The sequence below is a fragment of the Gymnodraco acuticeps genome, unplaced genomic scaffold (genome assembly GCF_902827175.1).
Source record: "Gymnodraco acuticeps unplaced genomic scaffold, fGymAcu1.1, whole genome shotgun sequence".
Taxonomy (NCBI): domain Eukaryota; kingdom Metazoa; phylum Chordata; class Actinopteri; order Perciformes; family Bathydraconidae; genus Gymnodraco; species Gymnodraco acuticeps.
This window is the reverse complement of record NW_022990289.1, coordinates 232,833-256,384: the sequence shown is the minus strand read 5'-3', so window position 1 is coordinate 256,384 and position 23,552 is coordinate 232,833. Positions and strand designations below refer to the sequence as shown.

General features: G+C 42.9%; 1 protein-coding gene across 1 annotated transcript; it reads right to left on the bottom strand.

Annotated features, from left to right (window-relative positions):
- Positions 1–1,846: 1,846 nt before the first annotated feature.
- tmem94 (transmembrane protein 94) lies at positions 1,847–23,081 on the bottom strand. Its single transcript, XM_034221840.1, has 28 exons — positions 22,952–23,081; positions 22,304–22,440; positions 21,380–21,585; positions 20,513–20,664; positions 20,003–20,105; positions 19,826–19,912; positions 19,473–19,589; positions 16,572–16,676; positions 15,929–16,102; positions 15,209–15,430; positions 14,538–14,844; positions 13,646–13,819; positions 13,149–13,251; positions 12,804–13,012; positions 12,534–12,715; positions 11,224–11,344; positions 9,913–10,028; positions 9,593–9,692; positions 8,190–8,298; positions 7,783–7,972; positions 7,621–7,698; positions 7,435–7,520; positions 7,265–7,346; positions 6,312–6,499; positions 6,112–6,206; positions 5,918–6,011; positions 5,026–5,196; positions 1,847–4,266 (listed from the first exon to the last, which is right to left on the bottom strand). Exons 1-28 carry the CDS (start codon positions 23,050–23,052, stop codon positions 4,194–4,196), a joined length of 3,882 nt encoding a protein of 1,293 aa, XP_034077731.1. The 5' UTR covers positions 23,053–23,081; the 3' UTR covers positions 1,847–4,193.
- Between the last annotated feature and the right edge of the window lie 471 nt (positions 23,082–23,552).

Genomic DNA, 23,552 nt, shown 5'->3' with positions numbered 1-23,552 from the left:
GTATACCTAAAAACATGGCGAAAATGGATATGTTAGGGCTGTTGACAGTATTTTCTGATTTATGGAGTGATAAAAAGATATATCCAATATCCCTTCTGTAAAAGCCTTAGATACTAATATGACTACAAAATGAAACAATAATTTTGAATCTGGCTATATCCAAAGTTCAGATTTCGATTCCTGAAATGTGTTAAAATATGTGCATATTTAATGAGATAATGGATAATTTGCATGTTTAAACATGCTATTTCAGAAACTTGTAATACAAAAGACAATTGCCTTATTGTAAGTAATTAACTGGAGAAATTTCTAGCTGATACCTTTAAGTTAAAAAAATTACCCTATTCACCTGGGGTGTCTCGCCTTAAAGTACCAAAAGCAAAAGTACTTGTTTTGACTAAAAGTAGAAATACATTCATGTCAAAATACTTCATTAAAAGTAAAGGTCCTACAAAGTGCAGAAGTGTTATTAAGAGAAAATCTACTTACAACATCAAATAAAACACTATTAGAACGGCCCGGGCATGCACATACTATTTTCAATTTACAAGAAACAATCGTAATACATTTCTAATTTACATGTTGCACAACAGTGGTGTCGTAGTAAAACATTATAAAGTAGCATTACATGGAAATACTTAAGTAAAGTATTTGGTAGAGTCAATGTATTTGTAACTTTCCACAAGTGAATAACAAAGGCCACATGTGCTAACGGCTGTGCTGTGTTTCCAAGCTCTTCCGCACAGTTCTCAAACAGATACATGAGCACTTGTATCTCTCGAGTTTGGCATCACGGCTCGACATGAAGGAAGCATCATACGCAACGTGCACAACAGTCTGGATAACCTTGGCTTCTTCAACGCTTTAAGCCATATTATCGTGGAACACTGCTTTTGTCATCACACTGCCGCAAGCCAATAAAACCTTAATCTTCACATGGGCAGAATGTATTTTCTCTTTATTCACGAGCTGCAAAAATGACCGCAAACACACTCTCCCCTCTGATGTAGCAAGCTAACACTAGCTAGCTTCCACCTTACCCTGGTTACACATGCAGGCAAGCAAATGCTAACCAAACGCCCTTAGCACGCTTACATAACCTGACAACACATCATTTTATATTTTCAATGTCTAACCTTATTGAAAATGAACAGTAAGAACGTGTAAATAATGAATGACACTTACATACACACCGAGCCTCTCACTTTAAAATCGACCTGTCGGCAACGTCTATCAAGCTGGAGGAGGAAGCGGAAGTACAGCGGAAACTACATTTACATTTAGGGTTACAACTATTTGTAGAAGAAGCACAAATGAAAAATGTACGTGTATTTATTGATTAAACTTGACTAGAACTTAAATGGCGACTTTTACTTTGCAAGGTCAACCGGAAGTCTTCTTCTTTATTCTAGTAACTTGACACTTGTGTCGTATGATGAACCATGCCATTAAGTCACTTTTCTATACCGTCTCTGTCTGATGATGCACTGCGCCCATTTCTGATGTGCTGTTTTATGCTGAGTCATACATTCATAACAATTTCAAGATAATACCATTTCACATAATTGGGTTACAACCCCAATCAATCAATCAATCAGGTGGGGTGGGCTCTTTGCCCTGTTTCTTTTGTTTCTATGTGTGTGTCTCGAGAAGGTGGCTGAAACATGAATAAAGATTTCTAGTCCACTCATCCAAAATGGTCTCTGCTACTGAGACTTATTCTTCTTATAACATATAGCATTTTATATTCACCCAGTAGTATTTATTTGTCTTTCATTTCACCATCCTCTTTTTAATCAGTGTACTAAAATGTTGTGTGCAACAATATTTCGACAAAACAATCTCATAAAAGAGCATATTTATTAACACGACATAATCAATATACAATTACATTTCTCAAAATTCCTGAACAGACACTTTAAAAAATACAAAATATACATTTATGTATCTTGTGAACTACTATATCATAGTCCATCACCCCCCCTCCACCCTAATCATCTGACAGAGGTTCAGCTCGTAGCATGTGCGTGAAGATGCAGCTGTACCAGAGGCATGGTAACAGTACGTGTTACAAACAGAACAGTAGAACTACACAGTACACGTACATTGATCAAGACAGCATTCACCGGGTCTTATTCATGCAGCATAGTCCACAAGTATGTAACGGGGCTAACAAATAATAAAACCAGGAATATTGTCTTCAGTAGTTTCATGCTGACTTTTTGTCAAGTCATCACGAGTAGAACCGTAAAACCAGATTGTGCTTTTGCACTCTATGACTTGTACCGCTTCACATACACCCCCACTTTAAATGTGGAACTTAAAAAAGCATTTGTATGAGTGGAACAGCTCAAAACAGGCAGAGATCAAAAGGAGCAGAGGTTCAACAGAAGATTTAAGATCATGTTTGATGCCATCTTTACATTAAGAATACAAGTAAACAAGAATCAAGGCTGAACAACCAACATCCCTCAGGACATCTGTCAATTATTCTGTTCTATTTGATTGACTGCAGATGTGTTTGGGTTTGGGGGTGAGCGATAAAAGATTATAAAAGTGAAGTAAAAATTGTAACATAATATGGAAATGTGACGTGATTCCCACATTAATGAAATCAGTCAAAAATAAACTAAATTACAGTATATCACAATATTGATATAAATATCAGGATATTATACATTTTCTGAAAAGTTGATTGGCTAATTCCTTCTTTAACGCTTTATCCAGCACTGACAAGAATGACTTGTTTAAGAGTGGCATCAAAGCATTGGATTTCTGGAGTAATGTGATACTAAGAAATGGCATCATCCAACTGAATACAGTAGCAACATTACAAATCCTGTCTATTTAAAATCATGACAGCACCACACAGAAGGCTGGTCTGATTGAAAAAGACCCCGAGTGATACAGACGTCTGCTGCTTCACATTACTGAACACAGGACATCAATGGGGACACTTCGAATATGATGTTCAGCAGTTCAAATATTAAATCTGGGGCAATAGATGAAATCTACTTCAATTCCTATCATTTCAAACAAACAGTGTCCTGAGCTCCTGTCTGTGGAGGTGTGGAGAAAGGCAACTGACTGATGTGAAGCACCTTTCACAAGACGAGGATGCATGTGAGCATCCCAGAATAAACAGGCTTATTGATGCAGTAGTTGCTCACTGATCACAGATGACTGCACAGCCAGATGCGTGTGTTCAAAGCAGCATGCTGGCACATTCTTCACTTAGATGACTTTACAGTATATATTCTAATGCAGGTATGTGTGTAGAAAACAACTTGAATCTTCAGCCCTTATTGTGTTACAACAGACTCGGTTTAGCTCAGGAATTTGGTACCAACAAAGAACATTAGTTTAAAAGTGAATAAAAACAAAAGGGACCGTTGACTGGCAGGTTATCAGGGCAGATTTCAATGTGGCTCAACAGGCGAATGGTTCAGAGCACCCAACTCAGGTGAACAAACACCTTGTTACATATAGAGTGTTCAGTATTAAATCATAAAAGCAGTATGAAATAGATAATCATACAAATAAATAGTGTAAAATATATAAATAAGCCAAAAATGTGCCAAATAATGAAAGAGTTTCTTTGGGAATCTTATTTGTTTCATTATAGACATGTTTTTTGTATCCGTTTTATTTTTTCTGAAATCATTTTTTTTTAAAAATGGGATTATTCCTTTTATATTTTCAATAAAATGTGATGATCTATTATATAATGACAGATTCAGTTATTTAATAATGAACACTTTAGGGCTACACAGTTAAGTGTTTTCCTGTGAGGATCAGACTCAGTGTGATGTGTTTGGGACGGGGGGGGGCGACCATGCACACTTCTCCCAGAGATGGAGAACCCATGTGATAGTGAGAAAGCATACACCTCTTCAGAAAACATTCATCATGCCGTTAAACCTAAACCAGACAATAAATATTTGCCTTTTTTTGGCTCTTTTTTTGTTTGAAATGAAAACGAGTCCTTTGGATTTCCCCTGCCCTCATGGAGTTAAACATTTGCGTCAGTGTGTAAAGCCCCCACTGTGGCATTTGGTTGATACCTGCTTCACTTCATGGTTCAGTGCTGTTGGCTGAAGTGTTCTGCAGTGTTTGCACCCTGCTTCCTCTGGTTTCCAGTACTAGATGGCTGCCACTATCGCCACAGCAACCATTTCCTCTCAGGGAACGCGTCAGAACGGAGAGTTCATCCCCAGCTTAGTTTCAAACTGCAGCTTCTGTCTCTTCTGGTAGCGAACTCGCACTCTAAAGGGATAGACGGGACAAATCAGAGCTGATGAATAAGACACAGTGGTAACTTAATAAATACATTTACTCAAGTACTGTACTTGAGTACCATTTTGAGGTACTTGTACTTTACTTGAATATTTCAATATTTGGTTACTTTGTACTTCTACTCCGCTTCAGTTCAGAGGTAAATGGTGTACTTTTACTCCACTACATGTATTTAATACCTTTAGTTACTTCACAGATGTGGATGAATGATGTGAAATCTAATCAAGTGTTGAATCAGACTTTAGTTCCACCTGGAGTAAATCCACCAGCTACCCTGCAGTATACAAAGTCATTCAAACTAGCTGCACCTTTACCAGCTTTGAGAACACTTTAACGATCAATCATTATAAAACATATCATATATATATATATACTACTTTTACTTTTAGTTCTTTAAGTAGATTTGAAATCCAATACTTTTTGTACTTTTACTTGATTGACATTTTGAATGCAGGATCTTTACTTATAACAGAGTATTCCTACACTGTGGTACTTCTACTTTTACTTGAGTAAAAGATCTGAGTACTTTTACAACCTGTTAAGACGGGAACATCATCTGCAGTAGATTTTGTACCACACAACACAGAGGAAAATGAAAGAAGGATTTGACTACTAAATGATCCAGAATAATCCCCACTGATCCCTGCTTCTTTCTGACGTGTTGCTTAAGAATCCCCCATGCGTTCAAGTCATTGCGATCATGTGTTCATCCTGTGTGTGATGTCATACCGTATCTCGTGCAGCTTCACCACCTCGTTGACCACCACCACCAGCAGCGGGGACAGAGAGACCAGCAGCCAGGCCAGCAGGGGGATGTCCCCCAGGTCAAAGGTCCGGAGGCTGCCACGGTCACGCCACAACTGGTAATCCACTGTGGCCTGAACCAACTGACTGAGCAGACTGGAGGCAGAAGAGAGGGAGAGGGAGTTAGCTCTGGACATTTACCATGGCTAGCAATATGTTTCTCCTGTGTATGGACGAGTGTGAACACAATTATCCATGAATGTTTCTTTGGGGCAAATGCAAACGCATGATATTGCATTGAGTTGTAACAGTTATAAAATGGAACAGCATGCTGTGGTTTAGGGGGTTACAGAAGTACCATGTAGAGACCACAAGAACCTTCTAGAATCTAGAGCTTGCTTTTCCGATGCCAGTAAAGGTTGATGTGAAGACAAAAGTGAGATCTTTTGTCATTATCAGTTCAAATATATCCTTCTGCTTCACACAATCGCCTGCATTTAGCAGAGAAACAGGGACTACATGGCAGTAGTCTTCCATTCAGTTATAACAGTTATCTGGATGTAACTCCAGTTCTATAAGTACTTTGTAGCCTAGCATCACCTGATATCTAAATGTGAACGTAAGAATGAAAATATAGTTAACCAGTGGATTATAATAAAGCAGGATACAGCTTAATGGCATACAATACACCCCTTCATGTTGAAGGTTGCTCACAGATGTAATCTTATTGATGCAGCCCAATAGCCTCTGAATCCTTGAAAGGGAAACCTCTAGAAAAGCAACAGATGAAGGACAGACAGGCAGGAAATAGATGTCGTGTGTACACATTTCATATTTGAACAGTTCAGACAGCATATCTCCACAGGTGATGACTTACACCACAGGTACAGTGAGACACCACCAGGTGTTGCTGAAGGGACTCTTCCTCCACAGAGGCTGCGAGCGGTGGACGTAGCTGAGGGAGATCACCACTGAGGATCAACCAAAAACACAAGAAAGGGCTTCAGGTAAATAACCGTACATGACTTTAACATCAGTAATGCTGCTTTCACAAGTGATTCCCTAGTGTACCTGTGTGTAAGACGAGGAACCCTGCCATGACCTTCTGAGTGAGCAGAAGGCCGTTTGACAGCTCCCCGAACCAGTGAGGAGCGTCCACTGAAGAGCTGCAGTCACACACAAACAGTCAATGTTCTATTACTGTGATACCATGAAATCACTGTCAACAGGCCTTTAGATGGAACAAGTGAGCCTGAGGCTGCTTCTCCTACCTGGCTGCGAGGATACGAAGGCAGGTGAAGGTGGTGTTCTCAGCTAAGGTGGTGGTGTTCTCAGCTAAGGTGGAGCTGCTGCAGCTACTACAGCAGAACTCCTGCAGGGTGAAGCCGAAGGCCACCAGGTAGGCACACACTGTCAGGCCGAACTTCAGCAGGAAGCAGCCGAGGAAGTAGTTCTGGGTCTGGTTGAAGAGGTTCAAAAGATGAGCAGCTCACACATAAGATTGTCCAGTCTTCTGAATACTGTTGTAGTTACCAGCTGTCTTTTATACTGATTACTGTTGTCTTAACAGCGGAAATGTCGACTTGTCATAGTAGTGAAATCACACGTGTTACAGATCGTGGTTCATTAGTGTCTCAGTGAGCGGTGGTCATGCATCATTCTTTCACATCCAAATCAACACAGCCATTATTCCTTTTATAGTATGTGGTTTCCTGCTGTGAAGTCAACATGTAAACAGGTCTCTCCCAAAAATCAAGTTAACAAGAATACTACCATTTTGTAAACATTATCACTACTTCATTGCTTTTTATAAGACGCCGCTATACAATCTAAAACAAAAGCTTTGCCATACTTCAAGCTTTTAAGAATCTTAAGTACATTTAAGTTAATACTGGTGTACAGGCATTTTAAAAGCTATTTCTTTGCGCAGCATAATAAAGAACCATTCAAATCCCCTTTTAGAAAGCACTCTAGTAGCAGTGCAAAGATATCCTAATAATTGTAAATAATCCTAATGTTTTTGGAATGCACGTAGACCTGTATGTATACATTAAGATGTATCAAAGGGCCTACCTGCTATTGATCAGCACTATTATGATACAGGTGTTTCTCTATGCACTTTGTACAGTAAGACACTGCTCAATAGTAGGAAGGTATGTTTCTCAAAGCTTAAGCAATAGTGACCCTCAGGAGACTGACAGGTGTCACTGACGTGTGATCCTACCTTCCTGGGAATAGCATCTAAGTTCTTCCCTGTCGCCACCGTCATCACTGAGCTCTCTGGAGGCTTCCCCAGAAACGACACACTGTCAACACAAACAAGTCATCAGCATGAAATGGTGTATGGCACAGCAAAATAAAAGCGTATAATGAGTGTGTAGAGTTTGGGTGTACCTCAGCAGCGGGCAGCTGAAGCAGGACATCCACAGGATGTCAGTGGTGTTCATGGGAGGAGGAAGCTGAGCCAGACACGCTAAGAACTGCAGGAAAACACATTATCATGTATGTAATGAGCTGTATTTAAATGTCAAACTGTAGCCTAGTGCAGCGTAAATATCCAGATATGGAGTACTCTCTCACCTGGAGGATGACGAGGCTGAGCTGACACTGCAGCAGGAAGAGGAAGCACTTGCGGATGCCGTAGGTTGTGTGTCGTGCCTGAGGCAGATTAAAGACAGATTCATACATGCGTTTGATTCCTCTCTCAGACTCAGTCTCTCAGTGGATGTGAGCGTGTCTGACCTGCTCGATGAGCTTGACCATGCTGACGCTCTCTCCTTGGTGGAAGGTGACGGAGCAGCCCAGACTGTTGAGCTGACCAGAGAGCCTCAGAGGAGACAGGCATTCAGCGTCTCTGTCGCTGAATCCTCCTGTGGCATATCCAAACGTCTCCCAGGAGCACTGCGAGGGGTACAGAGGGTCCAGAGCGATGCTGTGGAGGGAGGGGAGGGGACATTCACGTATGGGACCATCAGGGTTATACCTCTCTGCCCTGATGGGGCAATATAACCACATTATTTTATTCAGCTTGCCTGAAAAAAAACCTCTCACCTAAATCTACTGAGTAATTGTGTTGTCTGCGTTTGCCATGTATTAAAACATCAAATCCCAAATCACAGAAGGGCGCTGATAACATGCTGTGTATTTACCTGAGGTTACTCTGTAGAAACAGCCGACTGTTGCGGAAATTGGCGGAGCTTCCCAAACAGCATGTGACCTCCCTGTTCTCCTGCATGATCTTCATCATCTCACACATGGCTGTGAGGAAAAGCCACGTGTGTCAATATGAATGTAAAGCAAAAACAAAGCGTATCCAGGACAGAGGGAGTCATTCCGATCAACTTTTCTTTCCATAGAAAAGGCCTTACATTTCACATCTTGAGGGGCAGACGAAGATAACGGGAAAAGAGGACACCTTAATGTAATGTACAAAACAAAAGGGAATTGGTTCATGTAACAGCTTGGTTGGAGCAATGCCGTCTGCGACTAAATGTCAGTAAAACTGGATGTATGTTCTTCACCAAAACCAAGTCCTCCTGCGTTGAGCCAGATGTGTTTGTGTCCGGGGAGAGGCTACGGGTGGTCTCACAGTACAAATACCTGGGGGTCTTCATTGATTCAAGACTACATTTTAAGGCTCAGGTGAAAAAGGTTTGCAACAGGGTCAAATTCAGTGTGTCAAATGTGAGGTTTACCAGAGAGTGCATGTCAACAGAGGCGGCTCTGATGTACATGCACTCTATGGTTCTATCTCACATCACATACTGCTTAACAACCTGCTCACATGCCGCACAACCACTCTTAAACCCCTGGAATCATTATACAAATAAACACTTAAAATAGTAGATAAGAAGTCAGTTTATTCTCATCATTGCTCAATACTCACAAAATATAACTTGTTGAGCTGGGAACATGTAATGAGATATGCAAATGCTTGCCTCATGTACAAAATAATACACGGCCTTACCTCACCTCCGCTCAGACATGTGATCACCAGACGCACACCTGTAACAGGTCAACAAGAGCTGCAGCAAGAGGACACTGCCTTGTTCCATTAAGGAAGAGCTCATTCAGCCAATCTTCTTTTTCTTTTAAAGCTGCACAACAGTGGAACTCAATCCCAGTAACGATTAGAGAACAAAACACCTGCACTTTATTCAAATCTAACTTAGAAACATGGTTAGTGGAAAGTCAGCTCTGTCAACACTGACACAATCTGCACTTTAACGCTCTGTTTGTACATGTGCCTTGACCTGTTGCTATCTGTCTGCTTTGTGAATAGGTATTTTAGTTTTTATATATTCTTTTATTATAATATAAGCATCTATGTTGAATGTTGTTTTACTGATTGTATTTACCTGTCATTTGAAGTGAATTTCTTTTTTTTTTTAGGATGACTAAAACATCTGTCCAGGGACTGCAGATGAAAAATAGCCTGTTGGCTGACTCTGGCGCATTTACAGAAATGTTAATCAATGTGCACTGCCCCTGTCAAATAAATACAAAATAAATAAATACAATTAAATAATTAGGCAGAATGAGGTTGACTCACTGTCAGGGGTGCAGTCAGTGAAGAGGGGCACCAAAAGAGGCACATTATCAATGTTCTTCAGGTGAGGACGAACCTGGTGGATACCCCGAGGTAGCTTGGCCTGAGAGAGAACAGACAAATTGTTCAGACTCACATTCACTCATTTAGGTTCTTCAGAAGACAAGTGTAGAGGCCCACACACAGACAACACATCCTTTGGTGCTGGTGCAGTCTGTTAGACAGTAGTGAGAATCTGAACTCCTTTATTCGTCCCACAAAGGGGGAAATGTACAGATAAAGAAAATAGAACACTTCATTGATTTTCTAAGCAGTGTTGTTACCCTGTTGCAGTCCTCCAGAAAGCTGGGCACATCACTGTCTGTGGGCTGGAAGCTGGCCAGGTCAGAGTGGGCTTCCTCCTCTGTCAGCAGGGGGCCCTCAGCTTCATCACGAGAATCTGACACATGTGAAGAGAGCTGTCTAAAATCTGACATTTCAAAAGTCACATTTTATAAGAAGCTTTACCGGGGTGCACTTGTTGAGGCTGGATTAAAGAAACATGTATCTGAGGAACACACACCATACTATAGGAAGGACATTGAAACAACACAGAGCGTTAACCTGTTGAACCCCATCCCTGTTTTTCAGGTCTCAGGCTCGGAAAGGACATTCCCAGAACTAATGACCATAACTCTAAAAGGGGAACATTAATAATCTTTTCTCTCAAAGTAATGATAAACCTGTGAGTTGGATGTAGAAGAGTCAGAATCAATATACTGTAGATGTTTTTTATTTTTAAAGAAAATTCAGATTGAACATAGTAAAGAACGGTAAATTATAGAGTCCGTCCAAAAATGATTTTGTACTTATAGTGAAAAGCACCCTTGAATGATGGTAAGGTAGACTAAAAGCTTTAGGAATCCAAAGTACAACATATTATAAGTACCCTGTATCAAGATTGATGCAAAACAAGTGACATTTGACTTTTTTAGAGAGGTTTAGCAAAAGAAAAACACTTCTGGGGTCATCTGGGTGGATTTTCCATATCTCTGGAACCCATCGGTTGATTTTGATGATTGACAAAAAAAAATGGATCAGTTAGCTGAGTTTCTTCCCGTTACATGGATATGAAACATTCATAGTTTATTAAATATTAAGAAGCCCTCAGACGCTGTTTCCTGCAGATGATGCGTTTTTCCGCCCGGGGGTGGGTCGATGGGGTTCAACAGGTTAATAAACATGGAGGGGTTCTGTTTACTTTGGATTTAACGGCACGCTCACTGTTCCAAGAAATTTCATATTTGAAGAAAATCAAAATGAAACCCCATCTGTTATAAACTCTCCAAACATACACGTCTTTGTATGAGTAGTAAAGGCATCACATCACTATACTCTCACATACAGATGGAAATATCAACAACATATTAATAAGCACTAGACTTAAAACAGACGGACAGTTTAAGATGAGGGGGTAACCTCCTTGATGTCTAAAATCAGTGAATGTTCCCTTCAAGTATTTACGTCCTTACACCTCCAGAGTAACCTTGAGAACTCGTACTAATGGCCAATTTAAATCTGCAGTGCGTAGAAAAAGCATCTCTATGGTCCATCTCTATGCTAAATGGAAATGAATGAGTGTTAGACTGAGGTACCTTCATGCATGGAGCCCTGCGTGGGGCTGGATGGAGCTCCGTCACAGGAACTCTCTCCGTTTGGAGTCAGAGAGATGTGACAGTTCCAGCCTGTCTCCAAGCCCATCTTCTCTGCAAACACCTGCACACACACACACACACACACACACACACACACACACACACACACACACACACACACACACACACACACACACACACACACACACACCACACACACACACACACACACACACACACACACACACACACACACACACACACACACACACACACACACACAAACACACACACACACACACACACACACACACACACACACACACACACACACACACACACACACACACACACACACACACACACACACACACACACACACACACACACACACACACACACACACACACACACACACACACACACACACACACACACACACACACACACAACTGCTCGTGAAATCCAACACATGTAGCTTCTATTTTTTTATACATGTTCCTCATGAACAATTCTCACTTAAACGACGTATGTTATATATACAGGGTATATGCAGGAATCCTGAAGTCAAAGTAAGACCTTTTAAGACCTTTTTTAAGACCCTTTCCGTACATTTTAAGACCTCATCGTCACTTGGAGTTCTAACCGGTTACCTTGGCGACACACTCTACCTCACATTGACTACATACAGTATTGATTGTCCTTCCTCCTTATCTTCCAACCATTTGGACGCAGACTTGCATTTCCCCATAACGATGTTGTTTAACAACCGGCGTAAACTGACCTTCGCGCTATCAAGCAGTGAGCGTGCGATGTCCTGTTCAGATAACGTCCAATCCAACGGGATGCCATAAATAAACTACACAGAATCACACTACACACCTACGCAATGATTACATTCAGGCAGACTGTAGAATACAATCTCTTTGGACCATTTATATACTTATTGAAAACAAGCTGCAACATGTAACACCTTGGGAAATGCAGTTTAATACTTTTAATAGCCTTAATTTTCGCTAAATTGATTTATCAACCTTTAATACTTTTTAAGACCCCGCGGACCCCCTGTATATATTATTTTTAAGGATGGGAGGTTGTTACTATGGCACAGGTCTACTGCTAACCTCTAATGCGTTTTTTTGTAGCAATTACTGCAAACTTGGAAACTTTTGCATATTTGGATTGCACAATGACTTTATAATGGAAGATCCATTGTGCTTCCGGGGAGACATACAAAGACAAAAGAATGCAGCGGCCCAATTTCTGTCCAAGACTCTGTTAGATGTTCCGAGGAGCTCATGTGTGTTCACCTTGCTGCGGAGCTCGTCTTCCATGGAAAAGTAAACAAAGCGGATACAGGCGGTGACGAGGGAGTCGATGAGTCGGACGGTGTCCAGCCGGGCCTGGAACTGGGACGACACCATGCCCATGAAGATCTGCCCACTGAGGGCCTGCACACAGTCCTCCCGCTCCACCCCCTCACCTATACCCTCTGCAGACGAGGGGGAGAGAGATAAAAGGAAGATGAGAATCAAGTTGAATCATACTTTAGCTACACGTCTCCTGTCATTAAGTTGTACCGTCAGAGCTCCAGCTGTTCCTGCAGGAGTTTTGTTTGATGGGGGTGGTGGAGGGCAGCTCCACCCCGGAGAAGAGCCCGGGACTGGGGGCCAGCTCCACACACATCCCATTCAGTTGGCTGGACAGGGATACTTGCATGGGTTTGTAGGCAAAGGCTGAGCAGTACCCTGACAGACAAGCCCGCTGGTAGAAGTCCAGAACCTTCTTTCTGTAGCAGGAGAAGGGAACGTTAAACTAAAGATAAGGAGAAGACCGCTGGAAATAGGGAAGATATCCACTTCTGATATTATCGTGATTCTTTCATTGAAACAGGTTGAAAAGATTCGATGTGAGAGTTGCTGCACCTGTCAGAGCCTGAGAGGGGATAGATGTCAGTTCCATCCCAGAAGTCAGTGCAGGACTCGAGGATGAGGTCGGCTGAGCCATGTGACAGCATCTGGACGTTATCTGAAGCAGGGAGGTCAGAGGTCAGATTGAAATAATAGTGAAATAAAAAAAAGGGAAGGGAAAGGGACAAATGGGTAATTCTCACCACCATGGTAGTAATGATTTGAAATATATAACGTGTAATTAAGTAATTTAACAAAATATCATTATAAAGACAATAGTTTTCTCTACCTTGCACATGGAGTCATTTCAACATAAGAATGGAATATTTTTGGATTTATTGCATTTTTGCCTGAAATTCTCATTACGTGTGCGGCCCTGTCTAAAATGTACTTTATGTTGTAAAATATCCAGAAAAAAAGAAATGCACATTCTACTTCATACTTTCAAATGATAGAAGAAAATGAAACAGAACAATGGACAGAATGACAGCCTGAAGTGTGTGTGGACTCACTGGAGGAAGAGTCCCGTACAAACAGGGAGATGAGGTGAGAGATGGGAGGCTGCCGCTTGGTAAAGTAATGAAGGCGTCGAGACGAGAACTCCTTGTTCTTCTCTCCAGACGGCAGCTGGTACAGAGCCAGGTGGTTCTCCTGTCTGAAGAGCTCCCGCGCACCAGGAGTGAACCCTGACACACACACACACACACACACACACACACACACACACACACACACACACACACACACACACACACACACACACACACACACACACACACACACACACACACACACACACACACACACACACACACACACACACACACACACACACACACACACACACACCACACACACACACACACACACACACACACACACACACACACACACACACACACACACACACACACACACACACACACACACACACACACACACACACACACACACACACACACACACACAACATTTGAGTCTGTAGAATATAGTTTGTAGGCCACTGCAGCACATTACATTACTTCCTTCACAATGGTATTTAAAACAAATGTCATTGTTCCCGTTAAAAAACATTAGGCCACTTGGGATTTGTATATTGCACAGGGTCATATTGCCTTTTAAAAAAAATGTCAATCAACTTTTCAGCCCTAAATGCAAGATAGCAACACACCACCACTATGTTAAAACCATGTGGGGGGAAGCTTTTTGCTAATGGTACTAAGACGTTTACGTCGTGGGATGAAAGTCAGATCAGATTTCTGCCCTCAGAAAAACATTTAAAGGCCAGACCATCTGAAGAATATGATGTGTTGCTGTCATCTTGTATAACACAAACCCATACTAAGGGAGGAATCAGGCCATGGTGTAAAAAAGCTAAAACCAACTAAAAAACTCCATGCTCACCTATAAGCCTGGAGAGTTCGCAGAGCCCCCAGGGCACGCAGACGGGCAGCACGGAGCCGTGGCTCTCCTGCAGGGCCAGGTTGGAGAGGTGGTCGGAGAAGCGGCAGAGCTGCTGCGTGACGCTGGCGTTGCACAGGTTCAGCATGATGTTGAGGCCCAGAGGCTTGAGGGACGGCAGGTGGCACTGCCAGGAGAGGTCGTCGAACTGGATGCTGGTCGGGTTCTGCTGGTCCTGAGACAGGCTCAGCATCTCCAGGTGGTAGTCGCACACAAAGTCGTCGGCCTCCGCCTCCGGGCAGCCAAAGTCCTGCAGAGTGACGGGACGGAATGATAAGACAAACAACACCAAAATAAAATATAATCTTCCCATTTTTCACAACTATTTGGTACACTTGAGAATCAGAAGTCCTTAATTAGTCCCACAGCGGGGAAATGTACAGTGTTACAGCAAAAGCGGCATTGCAGGTAAAAATGGCAAGCAATAATAAAGAAGCTAACTTGTTAAATATCGAGAAAAGGCACACAATAGTAATCAAATCAATATGAAGACAATAAAGACATGGCATCAAATGTGTAGCAGCAATAAAAAAAGAAAAGAAAAGTGACATAAGTAACAAATGATTGTGTTGAGACATTATAAAAGTTTCAGAAGATGGAGTTCCCGTTCTTACCTGGCCCGGGTCATTCTCGCCTCCCTCAGTGTCGCGGCTAAAGCTCACGTTGGATCCCGAGTGGTGTTTGGTGCGAGTGGGTGCAGGCTGGCAGGCGCGCCGCTGCTGGAATGTGTCCGATGAGCGAGCGGTGTCATGTGACGTCTCGCTGGGCTCAGGCCCCTCCCCCATCTGAGTGGATGGCTCTGCTGGCAGACAGAGCAGAGCCTCCGCCTCCTGGGCCTGGACAGCAGTCAACAGCAGTCAGTACTGGGCATCAGGGGAGGAATTCTACAGTAACAGACCTAGCACTGGAACTAAACTAACAATCACTAAAACTCCCTGAACAACACACACACACACACACACACACACACACACACACACACACACACACACACACACAACACACACACACACACACACACACACACACACACACACACACACACACACACACACACACACACACACACACACACACACACACACACACACACACACACACACACACACACACACACACACACACACACACACACACACACACACACACACACACACACACACACACACACACACACACACACACACCACACACACACACACACACACACACACACACACACACACACACACACACACACACACACACACACACACACACACACACACACACACACACACACACACACACACACACACACACACACACACACACACACACACACACACACACACCTCATCCCGGTCATCGTCTGCCTCCACGCGGCAGTAGGAGCTGACGGAGAGGTCGTCTCTGAGATCGTCCTGGCTGTTGTGAGGCGGCTCCACCCGTCCGCTAAAGAACAGCACCGTCTCTGGGCTGGGGTTGGGCCACGACAGGATACCCTGCTTATCCACACAGCACAGCACCTACACACACACAAAAGATTTACAACCTACACGCATCAAATAATGGAAACATAGCATATCACTATCTCATTCATCAGCTAATTTGTCAGAAATACAACAAAAGAGGAACTGCTGTATACATCCATGGTTAGCAGTCAGTCAACAATTCTTATTCTTATTTGTATTTAATTATTCTATCAAAACCTGGGTCTGTGAGTCAGTCCATCCTCTTATTCTGTGAAGTAAATGTTAGCAAAGCAGCTGAAGTGTATTTGATTGAATTCCTGGCTTCATACAAACAACAGGGAATGGCATCAGTTTGAGGTCCTCTTCATGTGGGAACAATATGGGTTTGGGATTGTATCTGGTTATGTGATTTATTTACTTAATTTCCCTGTTAGACATTCAAGGTGGACCTGCAGGGTAATTGTACAGAAAGAAAACCCAATTGATAGATGTAATGATCCCCAAACCCCCCCGAAGTACTTACAGTGACAGATCCCAGAGTGTGTAAAAGGCTGGAAGTGTAACAGAGGGTCTGGGACTCTCCCTTCAGGACGCCAAGCAGGTGTCTCCACACACAGCGCAGCAACTCCTACACACACACACACACACAATGAGTGTCATAAATAAAGTGTTTCAGTTATTCAATTGGACAGAAACTAGCAGTGAATTATCAAATAGATTTAACATCTTAGCCTAAATCTTAAATCAGCTGTAAAGCCCAACTAGACTGAATCAGCTCTGAGAGTGGGCTGGAAAGAAAGACAAAGGACACAGATGCTAGGCTACAAAGCGAGGAGGTGAAGCCTGGGGCAAGATGCAGCATTGTAACACATCCATGCAGATTTGGATTCTTTTGGATGGAATCCATGATGACTCTTTTCGAGAAGGGACAAACCAAAAATAATCACAAGTAGATCTTCCTTACCCCCTTTCCTTTTCATCCGTGACTCACTTCATCGGCTCTGGGCTGGTACATTTAGTGTCAATTAGGGGTTTCACATAAAGCTACAATCCTGTTTGCAGGATTTGATCATAGATCCTTATCCTGGATGGAAATGAGCTTGTCCCTTAAAGGTGCTGACTATATCAGTGTGTGCATGGAGCCTCAGCGTTTGGATCGCTAAGGATAAGTGCACTGATGTATATGGCAAATGTGACTACTGCACAAATACATCTGTTAAGGGTCACTCAGTTGTTATTATTCTAAATAATATTTGTATTTATTTATATCTCTGATGTACATTAATCAGTTGCAATCACGTAGCTTGCTCAATTATTCAACTTTATAATCATCTTCAAGGGGAAATGATGTTTCAAATAGCGTAACCGTAGTGCAGTGACTATTACAAAGTGTTCTGCCAAGTAAAGATCCAATCTGCATGTGATGGTGTGACCAATTCAAACATATTTTCATTATCATTTCAATGGGGATAAGGAAGGGACCCAAGAGGAGGAAAGGCTAGACAATGAGCAGCATGTGGTCGTATTGGGGCTGATTTCCATGCAGTGCAGGGCAGGCAGACAAGCAGAGGTGGAGAATCAGGCTCAGTCTCAACGTGAAAGTCCATCTCCAATCATCTCTTCCCTATTTGATCGGTTTTAACAGTGCCATAACAAAACACTAATCCTTCCAGAAAGACAGATCGGAGGAATCTACTGATGGCTGCTGATTCCTTTGTTTTCCTTTGAGCACAAAGCCCAACAATGATTGGGTTTCAGCTCGACCACAAATCGTTTATAAATGTGCTATATAAATACAACTTGATTTGTCAGGAAGTGTAAGAGGTTAGGGGAATAGAAGTTCCATCCAAAAGGGGAGAGAATGATCTTAAAGAGGCAGGTTTGATTGTTAACCAATCAACAGGCTTCTGAGGAGAATCATCCAGAGGTGCTCACTCAAGACGTGCTGAATCATATTCCACAGATGAAGTGATCAAAACCAAATGATTATGAGAGAAAATAACATGTTGAGCGAGATCAATCGAAAACTGAAGCAAAGTAAAAAAAACAAGGTAGTGAACACATGGAGAATCAGAGAGGTGGTCTGATCAGATGTCCATGTTTTAGAATCAAAGATGTAATGCAGATTAAGGGTCAGGGGGTGGAGGTGGGGGAGTAGCTAGAGCTGTGTGGGGGGGGGGTTCCAGAGAGGGAGTTGCAAAGGGCTCAGACAGCAAGCGCATAAAGACAGGCAGGTTCAGGTGGAGTCAGGAGCCAAGCGAGTGGAGGAGGGGGGTGAGACAGCGAGGGGTTATACCTGGGAGGAAACCACTTCGGTGTAGCTGCTTAGAGTGTCCTCAGAGAACTTAGCAAGCTGGGGCGAGAGAAGAGTCTAGTTAAAACACAGAGGGAGGCCTGGCTGTGTCTCCTCTGTGTGTGAGTTAGGGTTAGGCTGATGTGACCACTGTCACGTCTTCTGACTCAACAGGTGCCAGCAGAGTGGTGCAGGGATAACGGACCTTTGGAAGTTAACATCGGAAGGATTACAGAACATAAGATATGTGGCAAAGACACCCCATGCATATTTAGTCACATAGAGGCCTCAGACCTTCATCAGTGGGGTATTTCAAGTTGATTTGATGTCGTAAAACAAAACATTAAAATCTCTTCAGCTTGTGTCAACCACAGATCTTATTTCTAACCAAAAACTCATTCAGAAACCATTGACTTTGAGAGGAGGGAAGCGAGGGTGGTCAAATGCTGATTTATGTCTGGGTTTTAGAACTCATTCCTGCACCACTCCTCTCCTTCTGATGAAGTCATTTAACATTAAGACAATAACAAAGATGTGCTTTCTCTGTACTAAAGCCAAAAGAACTTCAATGAGAGGAACATTTGCACAAAAACATTTGAAAACTACAGGCAATGTAGTTACTTTGGGGCTTCACCACTCTGAACAATGCATTCCTAGAAGTTGGGAACGTTATACAAAAAGAACCAGTACTGGTTACCTAATATGCATTTGAAGTCATTATATCAGTGCAGAATACAGAGGCCAAAATGAATTATTATTGGTTAAACATCACTAGTATTGGCCAGTAAAGCTATTATTATAATAACAATAATCAAGATGTTATGTTACAGTGTTAAACAATGGTGTAAAAAGGTATCTACACTACTTTCTCCACATCCCATTCACAAGAAAATCATTCACACAAATAAAAAAGCAAGAAAATGAACCAGACCAAAGCTGGCAATGCAGATCACCACCTGTACAACAAGTAAGTCAAGTGTGTGTGTGTGTGTGTGTGTGTGTGTGTGTGTGTGTGTGTGTGTGTGTGTGTGCGTGCGTGCGTGTGTGCGTGTGTGTGCGTGCGTGTGTGTGTGCGTGTGTGCGTGCGTGTGTGCGTGTGTGTGTGCGTGCGTGCGTGCGTGTGTCCCTCACCAGACCAGCTGGAGATGCACGGCTGAACTCAGCGAGGACCCTGGCCTCTCCGAAGGCGTTCAGCAGCACCCACATGACGGGGAAGAGCAGGGGCAGGACGGGCAGGACACCCATCAACTGCACATACAATGACACATCTCTGAACACAACGATCTTTTTCAGATATACATCCTTTGTAACCACAAATTCTACATCTCTAATTCATTACCAACATTTAGAACTGAATTTGTCTTCAATTGATTATAATTCAAATATAAACCGTATGGCTTTGTCTATAAACAATGTGAAACGAGACATGCCGCATACACTCCAGTGGTTGTTAGCTACACATTTGTACTTTGGTATGATTGTACCTGAAGTTGAAAGAAATTGAAGCAGGCGGGAGTGAGGCTGGGTGCATCAATAAAGTAGCGGACAGTGTTGACCAGCAGGAAGGCCACCTAGAGGAGAGGTCATTCAGTGAGTTCACTTACATCTGGACAACAGGTGGTTTCCTATACATATTTAGAGACTTGCTGTTGTATGCTCACCAGAACCACTGGACAGACATGCTTGGTGATAACCGACTGCACTGTGAACCTCTCATTATCCAGCACTGTGATTGGTCGAGCCAACGCCATCTCCAAACTGTTACTGTGGGGGAAGAAAACATCATTTTTCATAAGGAGCTGACATATTCTAGGTGTTGCTGTCATTTACTTCAACTCTGAACAATCTAAAGACTCAACGATACCTAGATTTACTGACTATGGTGCATTTGTATTTCAACAGTATACTCTTACTGGTCTGAGAGCTGATATTATAGAGCTTTAATTGTGTTGCAAACCCTTTGTCCAAAACACAAGTCAAACTAACTGATGATGTTTATGCAGTCGTCGTCTTTGGTGTAGGTCACATCAACTTCTAACAGCAATGCATAAGGGAACCAGAGAGAAGATGCATTCTTTGAAATCACTTGCCAGTTATGAATAACAACAAATACAAAAAAACAACACATAATGCCTTCTCAACAGCCAGCCCCAGCGCGGCAGGTTCCCTACCTGACTATGTCCAGTACTGGAGTCCGCACCACCCTGAAGAGGCGGTGCTGCTGGGGGCTCTGAGGGCCTCTCTTCTCAGTGGAACGCGGGGAAGGGGGAGGGGAGAAGGGGGGGAACAAATCTCCTGGCTCCAACACAATGTGCTCATCATCCTGAGGAGAGAGGAATAGATTTAGATGTTCACATTCTGTACCAACTGATCGACAGTCGTAGTTAGAACATTGAGATAATAGAACTCACTGATACACTTCTGCTGCTGTTCTAAAGGAAGAACCCTCTTAGTTATCATACAAATGTGTGTGTCGTTCTTTCTGAATGCTTTTGACCTTTACCTCTGCTCATTCATGTCCTGCAGTGATGTCACCATGTAACACCAAACACTGCATTTTATTGTAGAGGAAATCGCTGAGCTCTTTAAAACAGCAAGTAGTTCCATTTTCTTTTCATCAATCAGTTCGCCCATAGTATCTAAGACAAGATGATGAGTCAATGATACTAAGGGCGATGAGCTGAATGTGACTCCTATGCTGTGACTCTTACTGCTCCGTTGTTACCATGTTTAAGAAATAGTAGCATGAACTCTTTTTTAAAATGTTCAAATGTTTTCTGTTGTAATGTCAGTTTATAATTGTGGATTTAAAATTGAACATTTTAATGAATGAGTATTGTAAGTTGAATTATGAATAGTCAAAAGCTATACTGTATTGGTGATAGGCAAATTGAATGCACTGAGTATGACCAGAGGGCTAATGAGGAGGAAGCTTGTGAGAGGCCATAATGTGCAGTTTCCTCCTGTACCAAATGTGACTTCCTCTGCATCTGAACACGTGTGCATGTACATGTCTGTGAGTCCACGCACAGACTAACCTTAATGCCTCTGAGGGAAGCGAACGCCTCCTGGCCCGGCCTGAGAGCGATGATGTCCCCCTCCACCAGCAGACTGATGGGCAGGTTCACCAGCTGGGAGTCTCTGTAGGTCCAGTGCAGGGACCACGAAGGGGATGAGGGTGTGTACAGATCGGGGTACTGAGAGGGAGACCACGGCACCTCCCCCACACACCCTGACAGGTAGTCTGGAGGAGCAGGCGAAAAGAGTGAGGACACATTTAGAGAGGAAGAGGGGAGTGTGACAAACATCAATGTGATTATGTAAGCACTGTGGAGAAATGCATATACTCCTATGTTCTGTCAGAATGTGCTCACTGATTTACAGACAGCTTCTAGAATTGTCACGGTCCAACAATGTACTACCAAAGATTATATATTAAATTGAGTGACAGTGCTGATGGCTGGAAAATATTTGTTTTTACCACTCTATGATGCAATGCATGCACTAAGTGCTTCCCCTAGGGGAGGGTGCTGCCTGAGCAGGGGAGGGGGGGGGGTGGCATTGGGATATATATTTTTTTAAATCCCCTCCAAGACAATGGTAGGGGAAACACTGCACTATGTATGCAGAAAAAGTTGAACGTTTAAACAAGAGTGGACAGCTGCTGTGTCACAGCTGACGGTGGCTTTCACTCATGCCAACCATACAAAATCAGCCCCGATAACAATATTGCAGATCAAATGTATACATTCAACTATTTCTCTAAATGGGTAAGCTCCTGCAAATGAATATGCTTCGGGCTGAAGGTAGAGTGTATAAAGTAGTTTAGCCTAATAAGCCACATGTTTAGACTTTAAGGTAAAACCCTCCAGGCTCATGTTAAGGGAAGAACAGAAGTGCAACAGATAAACAGGGATTTTCTTGTACGCCATGATTCCTCTATATTTCCGGTGTTGCCTCACCGCTGAGCTGTGTGATGATGCCCTTGAGACGGCGCACCATCTCTGTCCTCTTCAGCCGCTCCTGACGTCCCACCAGCAGCAGGTTGAGCAGGAAGAGAAGGAGCAGGGCGGCAGCGTTCACCAGCTCGATACCAGAACTGTGGAGGTGCACATGCCACGTGTGACAAATTCAATAGAAATTCAAGGCTTCGGCCTTTACCAGGTTCAGCACACTTAGAGACTTGTATCCTCAATTATAAAAAGTAAATTCTAAAAGGAATTTGAATTGAATCCCTCTGTGAAACCACCATGTATACACTTAAAGCAGATGTATCCAAAGTCATTGGTGTTTCATTGGCCAGTCAGTATTGATCAGGTCACATACATATTTAGTGTGTAGCTGATGGTTTATACATGATTCTTTTCATAAGAACGTCTGTAGACACATTGTTCACATCAATAGCATCACAACTGAGCAACATGTAGTCATTAATTGTGTAAAGTTAGTAGTTTTGATCAATCTGACAGAATCTGAATAAAAACATGTAGCTAAAAAGTGAAACAGAAACAAAATAATGAACATAATACGGGACAAAGATTGATATTGCTGCTGTGCATGAAATATCATAGATGTTCCAGAACAGGTCAGCCCATAAAGAGGGCACCTACCTTCCCTTTGGCTGGCTGCCATGGCAACAGAGGAGTCCCAGCACCACCAGTAGAGTGAGGGCAGCTCCCGGCCAATGGAGACAGGAGTGACGGTTGCCCATGGTAAAGGAAGCTATTATCCCCCACTGTTCCTAGGAAAAGCCATTAGGGATGATGCGGTAAGAAAACTCAGTCAAAACATTTAGGAGGAAGATATTTGCCGATATGAACGTGTAGCTTGTGATGTGTTCTGTACCTGGGCCAGAGACCCGTCTGCGTTGCCGCCCTCTGGTGCTTGCTCCAGCATGGCTGCTCAGACTGTCCTGGAGCTTCAGCAGAGCCTGGCCCGTAGACCGACCCCCAGAGGCAGCGCGTCTCCCTCCTGCGCACACACACAGCACACACACACACACACAACACACACACACACACACACAACCACACACCACCATCACACACACACACACCACACACACACAACACACACACACACACACACACACACACACACACACACACACACACACACACACACACACACACACACACACACACACACACACACACACACACACACACACACACACACACACACACACACACACACACACCACACACACAC

Coding starts and splice junctions, on each gene's coding strand:
- tmem94 (XM_034221840.1), bottom strand. CDS start 23,052: ATGGGCAACCGTCACTCCTGTCTCCATTGGCCGGGAGCTGCCCTCACT. Junction 21,586..22,303: donor CATCATCACACAGCTCAGCG/GTGAGGCAACAC, acceptor CTGCTCCTCCAG/ACTACCTGTCAGGGTGTGTG. Junction 7,521..7,620: donor TCAGCCTCGTCATCCTCCAG/GTGAGAGAGTAC, acceptor GTTTTCCTGCAG/TTCTTAGCGTGTCTGGCTCA.